Here is a 19681-nt window from a genome sequence, read left to right as displayed (position 1 = left end):
CCCTCCTCCCTCTCCCTCCCTCCCTCCCCGTGTGACTCTCCCATTCCTGTTTACGCTGCTCTGGTTGGTCGCTGTGTTGCTGTATTATTTTTTGGAAAGTCCAGTAGGAGCGAGAGGGTGTGGGAGGAATGAGACAGAGAGCTGACTGTGAGAGAGAAAGAGAGATAGAGAGAAGGAGCGGCCTCGGCCCGGCTTGAAGCGGACACCAACAGCTGCTTGCGGCCAGGATGAAGTTCCGCAGCGGCCGGCCTGGGGTAAGGACTCTCACTGGAGCGGGGCCTCGGCTCCGATCAGAAACTTAGATCGTAACCCGGGCCACAGCACGGAGACGGACTGGACCGGAGCTGCACTCACTAGGACTGACTGGGACGGAGTGGAGTCGAGTGGACTGGACTGGGACTGGGACTGGTCTGTGCTGAGCTGAGCTGGTTTAGTTTCTGGATTTGTTGGGATATTCCCTCCACCAGTTGAGTTAAACTGGAATCACATCCCAGGCCACATGCAGCGAACAAAAATGGTAACACTTTGTAACTTGCCCTTAGTTAAATGTGTCTGATGAAATGTAATGTGTTCCCTGGTTGAGGGATTCTTGTTATTTCCAAGTTTTTGAACAGTTACGTGAAATGACAAAGTTTAATGTTGCTTTTAAAAAGTCGTTGTATCTGAGATGTGTTTATTCTGTTGACTGAGGTGGTGAGTTTTGCAGGTCTGTGTTGGAGTGTTTCCAACCACCCAGTTGCAGAACAAGTCTTGAATCTGGGGCCAGATCAGGTATACAAGGAGATTGGAATCAAAGCTCTGAAGTTAAATTTCACTGCTTAAACGACATTGCTTCAAATTTCTTCTATTGCCATTTTGAGCATGGAGTACGATATACATTTCTGTTCAAGATAAATAATGTCAGCTCATCAGTTCGGCTTCTGAACCTCTAGAAGCTAGTTAGCCAGGTTGCACTTCAAACTTGCTTTCCATCAGGAACTATTGGATTCCACGTAGTCCCTTCTTAAAAGTCCACCCCATTCAGTAGTTTTATTTCTTAAAGAAAATTGTGTCTAATTCTGAAGGATATGAGCATTATTGGTGAGAGCAGCATTTATTGCCTATTGCTAATTACTTTTTGAGAAGTTTGTCTTCCACAACTATTTCAGCCTTGATTCATTGCTGAAGGAGCGACTGATAGACTCAGTGTTAATGTTACAGAGGCTGAGTTATTGACTCTGGACATGAGTTCAAATCCCATCGAGGTAGCTGAGGGAATTTAAATTCAATTAACAAAATAAACAATCTGGAATGAAAAGCTGGTCTCATTGACAGTGATGATGAAATCATCTGGCTGACGTAAAAACTCATCTGGCTCTCTAACCCTGATCCTGATGTTCTTCACTCACCTGGTCTGGTCTACTTGTGACTCCAGACCCACAGTAAGATGGTTGTGTCTTAACTGCCCCTTGCGGAGAGTATAGAAGAGGAGGGAGAAGGTAGGAGGGTAGTGAGGAGGGGGAGAGGACACTTATTTATGAATAACATTTAGAGGAACACTGACTGTTTTAGGGAAACATTGACAGTGGAGTTGGCTTGGAGAGAGGAAGCTAAAGATGACTGCACCACATGATGAGGTTTTTCCTATTATTGGGGAAGTTCGGTGCAAGAGGTGAGACATTTGGATAAGTGATCATATCGGTTGCTTCTGCCTTACTGTAAGATCAGTCCAAATAAGGTATCTCATGGGTTGAAGTGCAGTGATTTTAATTGTTAGTGATGTGAGTCTTGATCCAGCACTAATATTCCCAGTTCAGTCTCATCACCTCCATAACCAGTAGATGCCCTTAACATTTGCATGGCCTGCTTCATAACCAGGCTGGAACTGGGACTAAGTGTTTCCTGACCCATTTAACCATTTCCATTGCTCACAATGTTCATATCATCTCTATGCAAATATTGGAAAAAAAGTTTTTTTTTAAGAAAGGAACTTTTGAAGTTTATCTTTGGTGATTATTACCACTGAGTAATTTGGAGTTCTGATACATATTTTGGAAAGCATAGGCATCTAACAGATTTGTGATGGTTTATTGCAATAAAATCAAAGATGTTGCAGAATAGAAAGAAGCTATTTGTTCTATTGTGCCTGTGCCAATACCAGTCCTTCGTGGATTACGTGCTACAATCCTGTTTCTCTGTTCTTTATTTTTCTGATACTGTGCTGCTGTCCAATTGTCCTGTTAGTATCTGCAAGTATGTGTGTGTGTGCCTCTCTCTCTCTCCATACTAAACATGCTGCCAGTCCCCTCTCTCTCTCTCCCCCCCTCTCTGACAAGAATGCAGTACTGGATAAGTCAAGAGGAATCCCTTTGTGTGATTCAGATGCCAAAAAGTGAACAATGGATGGTGGTAATGCCAAGATTGGCAGGGAGTGGCTGTCTGTGTCTCTCTGTGCAGTGCCTGTGTGTCCCACTCTGTGTCTCTGTATGTCTCTCTCCCTCACTATCTGTTCATGCCTCTGTGTGTGTGTGTCTCTCTCTCTCTTCCCCCCTCCCCTTTCTTTCTGTCTCCGTTAGTGTGTGTGTCTGTCTCTGTCTCTCTCTTTGTGTTATCGTCTGTCTGTGTTTGCCTCTTTTTCTGTTAGTGTTTGTGCCTTTCTGTACACGCTTGGGTGTCTCAATATTTGTGGAACCATGTGTATTTTTGTATCCCAGGGAGACAGCAGGGTTGGTGGGGGAGGCCATGGTGTCCCAGACAGAGAAAGTGGGGTGTGCTGCATGGTGCTAGGGGGAGTGGTTAGGATGCATAGATCCAGAGGAGGGAGGGAGGGGCCTAGGCAGTCTCTGAGGGGTATTGGGGGCAGAGGCTGCTTCCTTGGTGTTACAAGTATTGTGCCTGGGTGAGCCTGGCTGATGTAATCCTGGTCAGTTACTGGCTTTGCAAACTCTCTCACTGTGACTGGATTCCTTCACTCTTGTTTTTCCTGAAACACAGATGTTAAAGTAGCCTTTTTACAGTGCTGATTCTGTAAACCAGAATATTCCTGAATTGTCACAGGTCCAGCAGATTTTTAGAACACAATATTTGTAGGAAAGATCCAAAAGTGGCTTAGAAATAACTTGACATTGACTCTGGTCCAGGGAATGGGGTGGGGTCATAGTGGGAGTATGCTGAAAGTTTACATTTAAAATCCACAAATAGTATACAGACGGTAAAAGGGAATGATTCACTCCTGTCGCTGTATGACTTGTGTGCATTTGTCAGTGTCAGCTCCTGTACACATGTAACACAATGATTTGTTCCTAACTAGCTAGTGTTCCAGAGCTGGTCCTGACAGATTCAGTGTGTTAGGTTGACCAAACTGTTAAGAGACATGGGATTAAAAGGCAATCATGCAATAGTAAGACTTTCATTTCTGTAGTGCCTTTACACCCCTTCAGGGTGTCCCAAAGTACAGTGCAAGTGAATACATACATACTTTATTAACTGTATTGTTTTAGGAGTCACAAGCTAATTCATACACAGCAAGCTCCCACAAACAGCAATGAAATAATGACCAGACTGTCTGTCTGTGAGATGTATTCTGTTAAGGCTGTGTCTGGGCCAGCGCAGTAAGACAGTGGTCTGGCCATCACTAACTGGTGGGAAAAGTATTGTCACAGTTTTCTCAATCTGTTCGTAAACGATGCTTCATTGTGTCTGCAGCCCTCGAGCTATCTCTGCACGTCTCTGGGTGGATCCAAATGCAGTGAAATGAAGCTGAGGCAACGACTTTGTGGTTTGTGCAGTTTTGTGAGAAGTTCTGTTTTTGGATGCATTGAAGCTAAAAGTGACTGTCCCAGGACAATGCTGAAACAGCTGGAATCTACAATAAGAAACACAAACTCAGGCCATTCAGCCGTGTCCTGTATTGATGGCCCTGTACCAGTGAGAAAGCTCTAAACCAGCCTCCTTCCACCTTCTGTATCTCACTGTATTAGCATATCCTTCTATTCCTGGTGCCCTCACGTTGTTCATCCAGCTTCCTCTTCAAAATAGCAATATAACCCTTGACCACTCCCACTCCCACTCCCTATGGGAGCGAATTCCACATCCTCCCCACTCTCTCATGAAGGCAATTTCCCCCAAATTCTTGATTGGATTCATTTGTGACTATCTTATATTGACAGCCCTAGTTTTGATCTCTCCGAAAAGCAAAGGAAATATCTCAATGTCTACCCCATAGGAGCCTTTTATAATTTAAAAACTCTCCATTGGCCCACCCCTTGGCCTTCTCTCTTCTAGTGAAGAGTGCCCCAGCCTGTTCATCTGTCCCTGATGATTGTTTTATCCTTTCAGTCCTCATATAGTTAGTCATAGAGCTGAACAACGTGGAAACAGACCCTTCCATCCAACTTGTCCATGTTGACCAGATATCCTAAATTAATCTAGTCCCATTTGCCAGTATTTGGCCCATATCCCTCTAAACCCTTCTTATGAATCTTTTCTGAACATTCTGCAGTGCCTTCATTTCTTTTATATAACATGAAAATCAGAACTGGCCACAGCACTGCAAGTGTGATCTAACCAAAATTCTAACAGGTTCAAAATAACTACCCTACTTTTGATTCTGTCCCTTTTGGAATGAATCCGAGTGTTTCACTTACATTTATGAGCCCTTATTTACCTGCATGACTTCTTTCAGTGATTGCGTCTGTATCTCTAACCCTTCTGCTCTTCAGGACCCCCTTTTTTTATCATGACTTCACTATTCCTCCCACCAAAATGAATCACTTCACTTTTAGTTTATATCAGTCTCAGGATTTAACTTTGTGTGCCGCTGCACTTGGTTCTTATGTGCCTGCTCTTGTCTGTTTGATAGTCCTTGGCCCATTAATACATTGCATTTGTGTAGAGCAAATATAATCTGGAGTCGTGTCCCTGACAGTAAAAGCTTTAGGAGGAGATTGGGGTGTGTCCAGGTACGATTTTAAAATAACCAGGTAGTGTATGTGGTTTTACTTGGAGACAGACCAGCGCAGTTAGAGTGAATACATTTCTCTATTGCACCAAGTCTCCAAGTTTCAAGCTCCACTGCCAAGAATGTATCGAGTCAAGTGTCTCCTGCTGATACAGACATTTCCACCTCACCCTCTGCCAATTCTGAAACCTGTGTTGATGCTTCAAATAAAAACTTCTTCATGCCTCTGCACTCTGCTCTGTCCCTCCCTGACCCACTCACCTTTCCTCCCATGAGCCCTCGCTCTAACCCTCACCCCCTCACTCTATTCCCCCACCACCCCCCTCTCCCTCTCTCTCCATCTCCACTCCCCCCCCCCCCCCCCCCCCCTCTCCCCCTCTCTCCATCTCCACTCCACCCACCACCCCTCTCTCCTCCCTCTTTGCCACTATCTCTCTCTCTCTCTCTCTCTCTCTCTCCCCCCACACCCCCGCCGTTCTCCTTCTGTCTTGCATCCTCTGCCATTTGTTCTGTGCCTCTCCCTCCCGCCTGGATACATTCCTGGCTAAATTTGCAGATGACACAAAGAAAGGTCAAAGTACGCTGTGAAGGCGACATAAGGACGTTGCAGATGAATATAGATACATTGAGTGACTAGGCAAACTGTGTCCGATGGAGTAGAATGTGAGGAAATGTGAAATGGTTCGCTTTGGCAGTGAAAATCGACAAACAGAGTATTCAGTAACTGGAGAACGACTGTGGAGTTCCAAGATACAAAGGAATTTAAGTGTTCCAGTTCAGATGTGGTTCAGTTAAAAGGGCCAGCACATGTGCTGAATGGTCTCTTCACATGCTATCATTCATTTTGATGACTTTCTTTCTAAGTGAAACTCAGTGTGTGCACCACCCCTGAAAGAAATTGAGTTCTTAGAATTGTCATGATGATAATATCTCCTTACTGGTTAATTTCCATCTGGCTTTCATCCTCGGATGGTCCACAGTGACTCATGAGCAATAAGGTCAAAGGAGTTATTATTGCGAGGTAGGAATTGTGGCACCCAGCAAGCTCCCACAGACCCCAAGATCATAATGACCAGATGATCTGTTTCAGTGATATGGACTGAGCAAATATGGCCTAGGGCACTGAGAGAATTCTGCTCTTCTTCAGATCCTTTCTCATCCACCCAAGAGAGCTGACAGTACCCTAGTTTAATGTCTCATCTGAAAGACGGCACCTCTGAAAGGACAACACTGGGGTACAGTACTGGTGGAGACAGGTCTGTCACTGTGTAATGCTGGGGTACTGCCAATGCAGCATATAGAGGGTGTACTCTGTAGTTGCTATATTTCTGCAATAATTAGTTAGTGATGCCTGCATCAAAGAATAGGTTTATCTGTGACACTGAACGGATGATTTTTCACCATGTGCAGCATAATTAAAATATATTCCTTCTCACATGTTCGTGCAAAGTGAAGTGTGTTAAATGTTGTGAAATGCCAGCTGAAGGCTAATACATTGCAATTTTCTCACAAGATTGTTCTTAGGACTGTAACTCATGTTTTCGGACTGAGATTTGTTCATAGCTATTCTCCCAACTTTGCTGCCCGGCTGCGCACTGACGGCCCAGTTCCGGAGTCCCACTGTCTCCCTGCTGCGCACTGGCGGCCCAGTTCCGGAGACCCACTGTCTCCCTGCTGCGCACTGGCGACCCAGTTCCGGAGACCCACTGTCTCCCTGCTGCGCACTGGCCTTCTGCCTGACCATTCACTGCTCCCAATGAGGGAAGGAGGGAAGGTGACACTGAGAGGTCCTGAATGGAACAGGAGCAGGGCAGCCTGGTGGTTGTGGTGGGTAGTGCCAGGCAGGTGCAGAGCAAGTGAATGGAGCATTCTGTGGGTGCACAGCAATGGCATCAATGATTCCACACGTACCTTCGGATGGAGTGAGTGCTGACATCCTTCCAAATGAACAACCTTGGCAGCCCTGACCACCTGTTTGCGAGATCAGAGAGGACACGAGCCACTAGCTTATCATGCACCTGTACAGGACGCTCACTGGGAGGATTGTGTCCCACTTTAGGAAAGATGTGAAGGAGTTGGAGAGGGTCAGAAATGATTCTCAAGAAGGATTCCAGGGATAGAGAACTGCAGATGTGGATGTAGATTGGAGAAGTTGGACCATTTCCTTTGGCAAAGGAAATCCGATCGAGGTAATCATGGAGAATTGTTATGATGGAGAAGCTGTTCCCTCTGGTACAAACTCTGAGAACAAGAGGACACAGGCTGAAAAGAGAAAAATCTTCTTTACTTGATCTGAAAGTGTTTATGATCTGAAATATGCTGACCAAGAGTGCAGTGGATACAACTTGAAATAAAGGATTTAAGATCAAATTAAATTATTTAAACAAAGATTCAGATTTAGGGATCGAAGCCAGAAGAGAAACCCAAGGTGAATCAATCATTCGGAGATGGGCTGAATGGCTTCCTGCACTGTAACAATGCTGTAATTTTGTGCACAGTAGCTGGTGCAGGATGGGATTGAATTCGGTACAGAAGAATGCTTCATCTACTCTTTTAAACTGAAAATAATGCTCCCTCCAAGCTGTCCCCAACAAACATTCCCAGAAGAGGTATAGCACGGTCTTTAAAACGGAGTAAAGGTCACACTACTCTTTTTTAACCTGAAATTAAACCAAAAGTAAAGCTCCCTCAATGCTGAGACCTTGACCAAGATTTTACCAGATCTTAGACCAGTGGTAGCGAAATGTTTGGAGAAGATTCTTATGGACAGGCTTTAATTGCTTTTGGAAAATAATGGAATAGTCGGCGTGGCTTAATGCAGTGGGGTCTTATCTCACAAATTCGGTTGAGTTTTTTGAGGAAGTGATGAAGATAATTGATGAGAGTAGGGCAGTCAATGTTGTCTACAAGATCTTTACTGAAGTATTTCACAAAATCCCTCATGGTAAGCTGCACCAGAAGATTAAGTCACATGGAATCCATGGTAAATTGGCAAGTTGGCTTGGCCATGGAAAATGGAGGGTAGTTGTATTTTTCTGACTGGAGGTCTGTAACCAGTGGCATTCTGTTGTGTGTAATATATATATTAATGATTTGAATGAAAATGTCGATGATTTGATTACTAAGCTTGCAGACGACACAAAAATTGGTGGAGTTGTGGATAATTAGGAAGGATGTCAAAGAATACAGCAGAATATAGATCAGTTGGAAAGTTAGAGAATGACAGATGAGTTTAATCCGGTCGTGTGTGAGATGATGCATTTTGGGAGGTCAAATGCAGAAGGAAAGTATACAGCAAATGGCAAGACCCTTATGAGCATTGATATGTAGAGGGATTTCGGGGAGCAAGTCCATAGCTCCCTGAAAGTAGCAACACAAGTGGATAAGGTGGTGAATGGAAGAAGGCATACGGCATGCTTGCCTTCACCAGTCAGGACATTGGTAAGTCATGCTGTAACAGTGTCAGATTTTGGTCAGGCCACATTTGAAGTGTTGTGTGCAGTTCTGGTCACCATACTAAAGGAAGGATGTGGAGGCTTAGGAAGGAGTACAAAAATGGTTTACCAGGATGTTACCTGTATTGAGGTGTATTAGCTATAAGGAAAGGTTGGACAAACTTGGATTGTTTTTGCTAGAGCGTCAGAGGCTGAGGGGCGACCTGATAGAAGTCTATAAAACTATGAAAGCCATGGATAGGGTGGATAGTAGAGTCTTTTTCCCAGGTGGAAATGCCAGATACTAGGGGCAGAGGTTTAAGGTGAGAGAGGGAAAGTTATTTACACAGAGGGTGGTAGGTGCCTAGAACACGCTGCCAGGGGATGTGGTAGAAGCAGATACAATTGCAGTGTTTAAGAGGCATTTAGACAGACACATGAACAGGCAGGGAATACAGGGATATGTACCATGTGCAAACAAATGAGATTAATTTAGAATGGCATTGTAGTCAGCACAGACATGGTAGGCAGAAGGGATTGTTGCTGTGCTGTACAGTTCCATGTTCTATGTAACCCTTTTAAAGTGAATGTGAGGCTGCCTTTACTCTTTTTTTTAGAAAGGTGAAAGTGGACTGTAAGTAAAGTCTCGAGAAGACTGTTCCCTGTCAAACATTCCTAGGGCAGGGACAGCACAAGGTTAGATATGGCGCTAAACTCTCTGTCCTTTAAACTGCAAGTAAAACCCTCACAATACTGTCACATCAAACATTCCCAGGGTAGGTGCAGGATGGGGTTAGCTACAGAGTAAAACTCCCGCTAGATTCAGCATCCTTTGAGTAGGATTTGAACCAGTGACCTGAGGATATCAGTTTAATGATATCGTACATTGCTGTCTACTCTATGAGCAGAGTCATCAAAGGAGAAATGGGAAGAGTAAGCTTTCATTCCCTGACCGGGGATCAAATCAAGCCATGAGTCCTTACTGTGCAAGTTCCCTGTACACTGTTCCCGTCAAACACTGGCCTGCACTGCTTTAGTATGACTGTGCTTGGCCAGAATGGCAGAGTTTTGTCTAGCTGATTAATTCCATGTTCCGAGGGGTGTGAGACTTGGCGAAACTCATTTTCCTTGTCAGAGTCGATGGCTGCTGGTGGGCGATAGTTAAAACCTGAGCTCTCTGCCCTGTCTGGACATGGCCACTGTTCAGAAGGAGATCCCAGGGAGTGTTCACTGTTCCAGTCTTTATTCACAGAGAGGTGATAAACAGGCACAATCACCTTGCAGCTGCAGTACAGAAGGCAGGGAGACTGAGTTCCCAGCCACCCTGCCCTGATCCACTTTCTTTCCTGAGCTTGCCAATCATTACCAGGTTCCCTGCTACAGTGCAGCCACTCCAGGCCAATGCCCAGTACTGGAATACTGCCATCCCAGCTCCCACAGCAGGCCTGCTGTACAGTCTAATCCTTACCTTTGTTGCATTCTGCACCGGTCAATACAGCGAAAAGGGATGGGGCTTGCATTTTTAGAGCAGCCTCAGGATGTCCCAGAGCTGCTGACAGCTGATGAAATAGTTTTCAGAATGGAATGGCTGTTTGCTATCCTCTGCTTTTGCAGTGTAACCCAATATTCTTTGACGGGTTTAAAGTTGGAACATCCTGTTGGATTCGGAGCTCGAAGTGTTGTTTAGCGAGAGTGTGTCAAGTTTCAGACGGGTTTCCCATAACTGGTCAACATCCCAAAAAACTAATCCAGATTTTCTTGTCATTGCTGTCTGTGGGATCTTGCTGTGTGTTAATTAGTTGCTGCATTTCCAGCATAACAACAGTGACACAATTTGAAATAGTATGTCATTGGCTGTTGAACACTCTGGGACATCCTGGGCTGTGAGAGGCGCAATGCAAATGTAAACTTGATTTTTTTCTTTCCATTTTGATCTCTGAAAGTTAAGGAACAGGCAGTGGAGCATACCCAGTGTAGGAGCTGGCTCTCTGTTTGTAGCTGTCTGTTTTGTTAACAGGGCTTGGTGTGGGTTAGTGTTGCTGCTTGCTGCTTTGTACCTGTTGAATGTGGAGTCTCCCAATTCACCCATTTTTCACAGACTCCGTGCCTTCTTCTTTTCCTGATGTGTTCAGTAAGTTGCATTTCAGCTGCTTTGTCCTGGCTCTGTGTCTCTATCTCCAAACGCCGTCCTCCCTATCAACAACAGCTGTTAATTCAGGAGCAGTATTCCCAGTGCTCCCTTCCTTCTCCTCATGAGCATTTCCTTAAATTTAGGAATTTGTAGGTCCAGCACATTTTGATTTAATATGAGAGTTTTAAATTAAAGCTTACTCCTCGTTTTTTCTTTGTTTTTCGTATTCTGGCTGTTTGATGTGTAAATCAAATTGACTGTGATCACATTACTTGTTTGAGTCTGAAGCTGTGAGTGTTGTGATAAAGGATAGTCTTACACGGACACCTTGTCTCCAGATTCCTTGATCCGGCATGTCCAGAGACCCCAGAACATCTCCCTACATCTCTTTGCATGCTGGATTTTCCTCCCTTACAGCCCTATAGCTGGCCCTACAACCTGCTGACTGCAGTGTGTCAGGAAGGCAGCTCACCACTTCTCAAGGTCAGATAAGGAATGGTAATAAATGCTGGCCCTGCCCCAGCCACACCCACATCCTGTGAGAGAATCTTTTAAAAAAAAGTTATGCTTTTAAGACTCCCTGTCCCTTTCAATCAACTTCATTTCCCTGCCCCTGTTCTGGGTTTGAACCAAATTCAATGTCTAAAGAAGGGTCACTAGACCCGAAATGTTGACTGTTTTTTCTCTATCCACAGATGCTGCCAGACCTGCTGAGTTTTGCCAGCAATTTCTGTTTTTGTCTCAATATCTGTTGCTGGTTACCAGGAGAGTATAATTTGTTTTTGTCCCAGTCCAGTCTCCTGTCATTCATGCAATGTATCCACGGTCTGTTGTAATCGGAGATTTCTGCCTTTTATGCTGAAAGTTCTGTTTCTCTTGGTTTCTCCCAGTCTACTAGGCCCAGGATAATATTCAAACTCATCCACAATCCTCTGGGACCTCAACTAGTGTTAAAATCAGAGCTCACTCTCTCACGTTATCTCACACACATTCTCTCTCTCTCTCTCTCTCTCTCTCTCTCTCTCTCTCTCTCTCTCTCTCTCTCTCTCTCTCTCTCTCTCACTCACACACACATACCACTCACATTTGCGCTCTCTCACACACATCACTCTCGCACTCAAACTCACCTCTCTCTCTCACACACAGACAGAGTCATTGGCACTCTGCAGCTATGCAGTTGAGAAATGGTCATTTAATCAACTGTGAATCAATCGTGTAGTGGGCAGGATTTCCTGGTATGTGATAGCTGCTAGCAGGTGATGTGGCAGTAGTGAGTGTGCAGTGACTGGAGATGAATTTCCATGCCCTGTTTGTCAGTGCCCCCACACAGCCTGCTCTGTGTCGAATGATGAACAATGTGCTTGTGAATCGCTCCTTGAATTGCTCATCGTTTTTGTTCTGACTTGGAAAGGAATTTTTAAACATAGAATTATAGACTGGTTACAGCACTGGAAAGGGCTCGTCAGCCTCTTGGACAGATCTATGAAAGAACTATCCATTTAGTTCCTCTTTTGCCCCAGTCTATCTTCCTTCCCTCCCCAATCCTCTTCCCTCCCTACTCCCCCCCACAACCCTTGCTGTGAAGAGGTTTGGAGGAAACAGTTGGATGTGGTGGGGTGGTTTGCACGGATGTAAGATTTTGGACAAGACTGGAAAGGATCAGCTGCACAGAGAAACAAACACAAAGTGCTGAGGGAATTGCTGAATGTAACTTATCATTTAAAGAGGCAATGGACATGTAAGAGGTTGCATGAAGGAAAGATTTCAAGGGAAAACAGAGAGGAGGAAAATATCAATGTTGGCGAGTTTGGAAATTGAAGTGAGTAATTGGCAGATGTAGAGACTGGTTCAGAAAAGAGGGAGATCACCTGATGGTTTATGTCCTCGTGAGGTCTGTTACTACGCTTCAGTACATTTCAAAGTTTCATATCATCTACAAACTTTGAAGTTGTGCCCTGCACACCTGAGTCTAGATCATTAGTAACATACTGAGATGGTGCAGCATTCTGGGGAACAGACACTTACTCCCTCTCAGAGAATCTGGTACACCCTCCAGCCCCTACCTGGGATGTGAATTTGGGGAGTGCCCTCCCTCACGAGGCAGGGGCTGCAGATTCCACAGGAGGTTATCTGGCAAAAAGGGCAAGCCTCATGAGCTGTGGCTGTCAAATGTTTCACTTGACTTCAATCTGGGGCCTCTGATGTGAAAAATAGCCATCCTTCCGTGAGAGGCAAAACTAACTGAGCAACATGCTCTGTCGAGTTCTGTAGTTATTTTTGTGCATGGTTTAAGGGACCAAAATCAGGGACTACATCCAGCCCCCACCCCATTGCAAACTCCAGACTTTACTTCCAGAGCTATCCGAGGTCTAACTTGATAAAAATTGCACAAAGTTATACAGAACCTTTAACCTCAGCAAAAAAAAAATTCCGATGCATAATCAGATGAAACATTCTGAGCCAAAGAAAAGCATATTGAGACAAATGATCAAAGTTTGGTTTGAGAAATCGATTTGAAGGAGGATCTTAAATGGGAAATGTTGAAGAGGATCAGGGAGGCAACTCCAGAGCTTTAGACAGGGATTAGGCCTTGGTTCTGAGCCAATATTTCCTGGCCTTTGGACTCATTCTAAAGAAGACTACGTAACACAGGGAGACTGGGTAACAGGGCAGGACTCGGTAACACAGCAGTGAGAGAAAGCCACAGAGGCTGGTATACCGTCACCAAGTCAACCTTTTTTTTTTGTACATGTGGGGCGTCCTTGACACTGATCCTGCTCCCTCAGAGCCAGCTCTGAGTCAGTAGTATGTCTATATCTATCAGCCAGGGCTCCTTGATTGGGGCTGTTAACCTGGTCCAATCAGGGAATTCACATTCTACGAGGTCCACCTGGCTGACCTCCTTACAATCACTACATCCCCCCCACTCTGAGTCCGAATATATAAGCTAGTTCTTTCTTTCGTAGCTCCTGCTGTGGCGTTTTAGCACCAGGTCAGGTTCTTCTAACACTGCCTCTGATACAGGTGGAATGCAATATACAGTAGCTTGCCTGTTGCACCCGGAGTGTCTCAGAAGAAATTCATTCTCTACTTCAGGTGGCAAAGGCATTGAGGCGGCAAAATCCACCGTGTCGATCTCAAATTCCAAGATATCTTTTTGGAGCTTTTGTATGGTCCACAGGCTTGTCAGGACTGTCTCACCTGCCTGAACTTTATACTTCACTGGAACTGACCTTTCATTGACCATGCCTCCTACCCATGCTGGGCCATTGCTGTGATTTCTTCACCAAAATTTGTCCCCTGAAGTAAACTGCCTCTCTCACTTAATGAAGTCTTGTGTCCATCATGGAAATTCCCCTTCATCAGCTATTTCAGACTTGCTAGGACCTGATCCTTCTGCATCCATACTCTGATGTTTACAGCTGTGGCTGGCGGTACCGCCGGTGGTGTATCTGTCAGCGGGAGGCAGCTCAATGCATCACCATTTAGCCTCTCTGCTCCTATGATGCTGCTTGGCCTGCTGTGTTCATCCAGCCCTGCACCTTGTTGTCTCGGATTCTCCAGCATCTGCAGTTCCTACTATCTCTGATACCATTTAGTATCTGGCCTCCCAGACAGTGTTCCAACTTGTGATTATACACACTTAGTATTAGAGCCCAAAGCTGAACTCTGCCTGAAGCTGTGGACGGCTCTGCCATATCCTCTTTAATGAGACCTACCAGGGGTTTGTAGTCCATTATTATCACAAATGTACATCCATAAAGGTGTTGGTGGAACTTGCTGACTCCAAATATGACCACCAAACCTTCTTTCTCTCTCTGGGCATTTGTAGGCTCTGCATTAGTCAAAGCCGTGGATGCATATGCTATTGGACATTCCTCTCCTTTGGGCCATCTATGACCTAATACTACCCCGATGCCATACGGGGAGACAGTACCAGATCTCACTTGGGATCATAGTGTGCCAACACCTTAGAGGATGATAGCTGTTTCTTCACTTTCCCGAAGGCTATGGCTTGGCTATGTGACCATTTCCATGGCTGACCCTTTTTCAATAGTAGGTGTAAGGGTGCCAGGATGGAGGCCAGATTATGTAGGAGCTTTCCATAATAATTCACCAGCTCAAATAAAGGTCCAAGCTTAGGTTCAGATGTAGGAGCCGGGACACCTTTGATCGCCCTCACTTTATCTTCCAATGGGTGTAACCCAGTCTTGTCGACTCTGTAGCCCAAGTAGGTCACTTGGGGGGGCCTGGAACACACATTTTTTTCTTCTAAGGCGTACACCTGCCTGGGAGAAATGTCTAAGGGTGTTGTCCAAGTTCTCTAACTGCTCCTTATTAGTCTTCCCTGTTATTAGCACACTATCTAGATAAACAACAATCTGGGCTAGACCTTTTTTAAATGTTCTTCATCATCTGCCAAAAAATTGCACAGGCTGCTGATACCCCAAATGGCACTCTCATCAGTTGGTACAAACCTTTATGGGTATTAACTGTAGCATACTTCTGGGATTCCACATCTAATGGCAATTGCAGGTACGCATGGCTCATATCCAGCTTTATGAATGACAGCCCCTCTGCCAGCTTTGGGTATAAATCCTCTGCGAGGGATTAGATATTTATCCAGCTGCGAAAAGTGATTTACTGTTTGTCTAAAATTCCCACAAAGGCAAACTTGACCATCAGGCTTCATAGTCAGTACAACCGGTGCTGCCCATTTCCACAAACTGGACTGGTTTGATGATTCCTTTGCTTTCCAGCCTTCTGATTTCTGCTTTTACTTTTACCCATAAGGCAAATGGCACTGGATGGGCCTTGCAGAATCGTGGAATTGCTTCCTGCTCAACATGCAAGGTGGCCTTGGTTCCTTTGATACTCCCTAGACCTTGCTGAAAAACTTCTGGGTATTTAATTAGGACTTCGTTCAGGCAGCCATTTTCTAATCGAAAAATGTTGAGCCAATCAAGGTGGTGAACCTTTCTCAACCAATTTTGCCCCATCAGGTTTGGGCCTGAGCCTTTTACTACAAACAGTGGGAACTGAACCAACTGCTTCTCATAAGAGACCGGAACCAAAATTGTACCTTTTAATCTGTAAAGGTTCCCCAGTATGGGTTCTCAGTCCAGCCGAGGTCTTGCACAGACTTAAAGGTTGGAGACCAGCGTGAATTTTGTTACAGACTGGTTCTGCGATCACTCAAATGGCCGCGCCAACATCAACCTTCACTAGATCTGGGTGACCATTTAACCAGACGTTTGTTTTGATTGGTTCTGATTTTGACGGTGCTAAGCAATGTAACTGTTCCAAACCAAATGCAGGTGGACTTTCCAGGGTGTGCATTCTCCTAGATACCAGCCTCTGAGCTCTCTTACTCGATTGGGGCCTAGTGGGACTCTTCTGCTGACTCGAGTCTGCACACCAGCAGCACCTACAACGGCTTGCTAGCCCAGATCCTGGAGAGAATGTTAACAGTTTGGCCGAGGCTTGGCTTTGTTTTGGGGTTTTGCTGTGGGCTGACCTGGAGTTCCTTTGTTCAGGATATGTCCTGAGTGAGGCTGTGCAATTGCGTTCACTCAAGTGGTGTTCCCCAAGTTCAGTCAGACTGATGAGGGCATCCACTTCCATCATAATATCCTGCAATTCACATGCTCCACTTGCTGCGTTTTCCAATGATAAAGCCAGTTGTAGTGACTGTGTGAAGTTCAGTCAGGCTTCAGCTAGTTGGTGCGTTTACATGGTTACATCATCAATCCAAGACGGTCCCTCAGCATCTTGTCAAGGGTTAAACCAAAGCCACATTCTTCTGCCAGTCGTCTTAATCCAGCCAAAAATCCAGATATGAATTCCCCCGGTTCTCGAATTGCCGAATGAAACCAAAGCATCTCAGAATTAGAGGAGGTTTGGGTTCAAGTTATTCCTTAACTAAATCTGTCAACTCTTGAAAGGTTTTAGTGTCTGTTGCCTCAGATACAGAAGGTTAGACTGCTAATAGTCGACAAGGGGAGGCGATGGCCTAGTGGTAGTATCGCTGGACTGTTAATCCAGAGGCCAAGATAATGTTCTGGGGACCTGGGTTTGAATCCTGCCACAGCAGATGGTGGAATTTGAATTCAATAAAAATCTGGAATTAAGAATCTAGTGATGACCATGAACTCATTGTCAATTATCGGAAAAACCCATCTGGTTCCCTAATGTCCTTTAGGGAAGGTAACTGCCATCTTTACCGGGTCTGGCCTACATGTTACTCCAGACCCACTGCAATGTGGTTGACTCTGAACTGCCCTCTGGGCAATTAGGGATGGGCAATGAATGCCGCCTAGCCAGCGAGGCCCTCATCCTGTAAATGATTAACAAAAACAAAGCTGTGGGTCCGCAAGCTGTCAGGAGAATTACTTTTCGTATGCCTCCATGTCATTTTCCCAGAAAAGAGAACACATTCTTTCCACATATTTGGCCCAATCGTTGGCAGGATTGAACAAGTGAAGCTTCCTAAATAACAGCAAGATGCCAGAAATGTTTACCCCAACTCAAAATGACTGTTGCGAGCAGATTTCTTCAGGAGCATGTTTTTCTCTTATTGCACCACAGAAGTCATTGTTTACACATGGAGAGTCCTTTACATTGATCCAGCTCCCTCTAAGCCAGTTTGCAGAGTGAACAGGATGTCTGATACTCCTGTTCTTATGTCATCCAGGGCTCCCTGATTGGAGCCAGGATAACAGCCCCAATCAGGGAACTCATATTCTATGAGGTCCACCTGACTGACCTCGTTATGATCAGTACAGACGGGTCTCGGTAACATGGCGTGATGAGTTAATGGAGCTGGTGCAGGCACGATGGTCTGAATGAAGTGGTCAGCATGGGGCCCAGTGGTTACCATTGCTATGAGGCAGCACCAGGGACCCAGGTTCGATTCCGGCTTGGACGACTGTCTGTGTGGACTTTGTGTATTCTCCCCGTGTCTGCGTGGGTTTCCTCTGGGTGCTCCAGTTTCCTCCCACAGTCCAAAGATGTGCACGTTAGGTGGAATGGCCATGGGCAGTGCAGGGCTACAGGGAATGGGTAGGGGGTTGGGTCTGGGTGGGATGCTCTTTGAAGTGTTGGTATGAACTCGATGGGCTGAATGACCTCTTTCCACACTGTAGGAACTCAGTGATTCTGTGAACTCCCTTGGCATTGTAATAATTCTGTGATGAGTGACATGGGAGACAATGTTCTGGAGCAAATGGAGACAGGTGGATTTGGAATGGGATTCAAGGGGAATGTGAGAGAGTGTGTCTGTTGAAATATTGAGGGAGTGACTGTTGAATGATAATCTTGTTCTTATCTTCTGCAGGCCCAGGGGAGTGAAGGGATCCGACTAGCAATGGAGAGTGCGCTGACGGCACGAGACCGGGTTGGGGTCCAGGACTTTGTCCTGCTGGAGAATTTCACCAGTGAGGCAGCGTTCATCGAGAACCTCCGTAAACGCTTCAAAGAGAACCTCATTTATGTAAGAGCATCGATGGATCTCCCCTCCCCCAACCCCACCCTGATACCCCTTCCCCTGATCTTCCTCCCCTGATTTCCCCCCTCTCCCTGACTCCTCCGCTCCACCACCCTCTGTTAACACCAACCTCCCCCAACACTCCACCTTCTCACCTTGAAGAAATCCGTTCGGGGGTTTTAATACCTTTGACCATTTTTTATTCACTTCTGGGACATGAGCGTTGCTGGCTGGGCCAGCAATTATTGAAAAGGTGTTGTTGAACTGCTGCAGTCCATGTGCTGTAGATAGACTGTCGATGCCATGAGAGAGGAAATTCCTGGATTTTAATTCAATGACGCTGAAGGAAATGGCAATATACTTTTCAGATGCTATATAACTGCAAGTTGTTGTTTCAGTGCTGCTGAAGTATTGATAAATGGGCTGATTTTGCCCTCTGCTGTTCTCCACGCAGACGTACATCAGTTCTGTCCTGGTCTCCGTCAATCCATACAAGGAACTGGAGATCTACACCAAACAACACATGGAGAGATACAGAGGAGTCAATTTCTATGAAGTGTCACCTCACATGTAAGTGCAGTCAAGTGGAACAGTGTTCAACAAGTGAGTCAGCAAGCAGAGCTGCTGAAATATTTACAGCTAATTCAAGCAAGTGCTTCCTTCTTGCTGTTTCTGGTGTTTAAGACAGCATGGGGCTTGGTGGGGACGGAGCGGTGGAGGAGGGTGTTTGTTATGGCAGGGAGGTGCGGATACAGTAGGATGAGGGTAGTATCAGTTTGACCAACAGGAACCCAATGTGTAAATCTATGCCAAGTAACTCCAGCTAACTAATTAACGTGGACAGTGTTGGATCAAAATCTAAAATCCATGTTCCTGAGGCTGGTGGAAGTTGATCCCATCCATAATTTTGAAAGGGGTTTGGACAGGTTTTGCAGCATAAACAATTTACAAAATTACAGACAAAAATGGTGATGTGGAACAAAGCGCAAGTGCTTTATTCAAAGAGGTCCTGCAGGCTCAGTGGGCTGAACGGCCTCTTGTGTGGAGCAGGAGTTAATGATTCTGTTCTCTGATCGGACTGAATCCTAAAGTCATACAATGACCCTTCATTTACATAAGATCATCGATGGATCTCTTCCCTGATCCCACCCTGATCTTCCTCCCCCGATCCCCCTCTCCCTGAACCCTTCCCTGTAAAGGGTCACAGACCCGTCGGTCCAACTAGTCCGTGTCAAATGTTATCCCAAGCTAAACAAGTCCCACCTGCCTGCTCCTGGCCCGTATCCCTCCAAACCTTTCCCATTCATGTACCTATCCAAATGTCTTTCAAACATTGTAATTGTACCAACATCCACCACTTCCTCAGGAAGTTCGTCCCACACACGAACCACCCTCTGTGTAAAACATTTGCCCCTCTTGTCTTTTTTAAATCTCTCTCCTCTCAAAATGTGCCCCCTAGTCTTGAATTCCCCCATCCTAGGGAAAAGGCAACTACCATTAACTCTGTCTATACCCCTCATTATTTTACAAACTTCCGTAAGATCACCTGTCAACCTCCTGTGTTCCAGTGAAAAAAGTGTCGGTTTATCCAGCCTTTCTTTATAACTCAAACATTCCATATCCAGCAACTTCCTGGTACACCTCTTCTGAACTTTCTCCAGCTTAATAGCATCCTTCCGATAACTGGGCGA

At 45.4% G+C, this 19681-nt stretch overlaps 1 protein-coding gene across 4 annotated transcripts in view; it reads left to right on the top strand.

The window, feature by feature from the left end:
- The window catches only part of LOC109921683 (unconventional myosin-Ic), a 120623-nt gene that overhangs the window by 59339 nt on the left and 41603 nt on the right, over positions 1–19681 (top strand). For 3 of the 4 annotated variants that reach the window (XM_048612419.1, XM_048612420.1, XM_048612418.1), the window contains 2 exons: positions 17841–17996; positions 18445–18560. In XM_048612419.1, coding sequence (XP_048468376.1) covers positions 17871–17996; positions 18445–18560 — 242 coding nt within the window. In that variant the 5' untranslated portion in view covers positions 17841–17870. Of the gene's footprint in view, positions 1–23; positions 255–17840; positions 17997–18444; positions 18561–19681 lie in introns of those variants that run through there. The other variant, XM_048612417.1, reaches the window with a different exon arrangement.

The sequence above is a fragment of the Rhincodon typus genome, chromosome 26 (assembly GCF_021869965.1).
Source record: "Rhincodon typus isolate 14 chromosome 26, sRhiTyp1.1, whole genome shotgun sequence".
In the NCBI taxonomy this organism is placed as follows: Eukaryota; Metazoa; Chordata; class Chondrichthyes; order Orectolobiformes; family Rhincodontidae; genus Rhincodon; species Rhincodon typus.
This window is presented reverse-complemented; position numbering and strand designations above follow the sequence as displayed.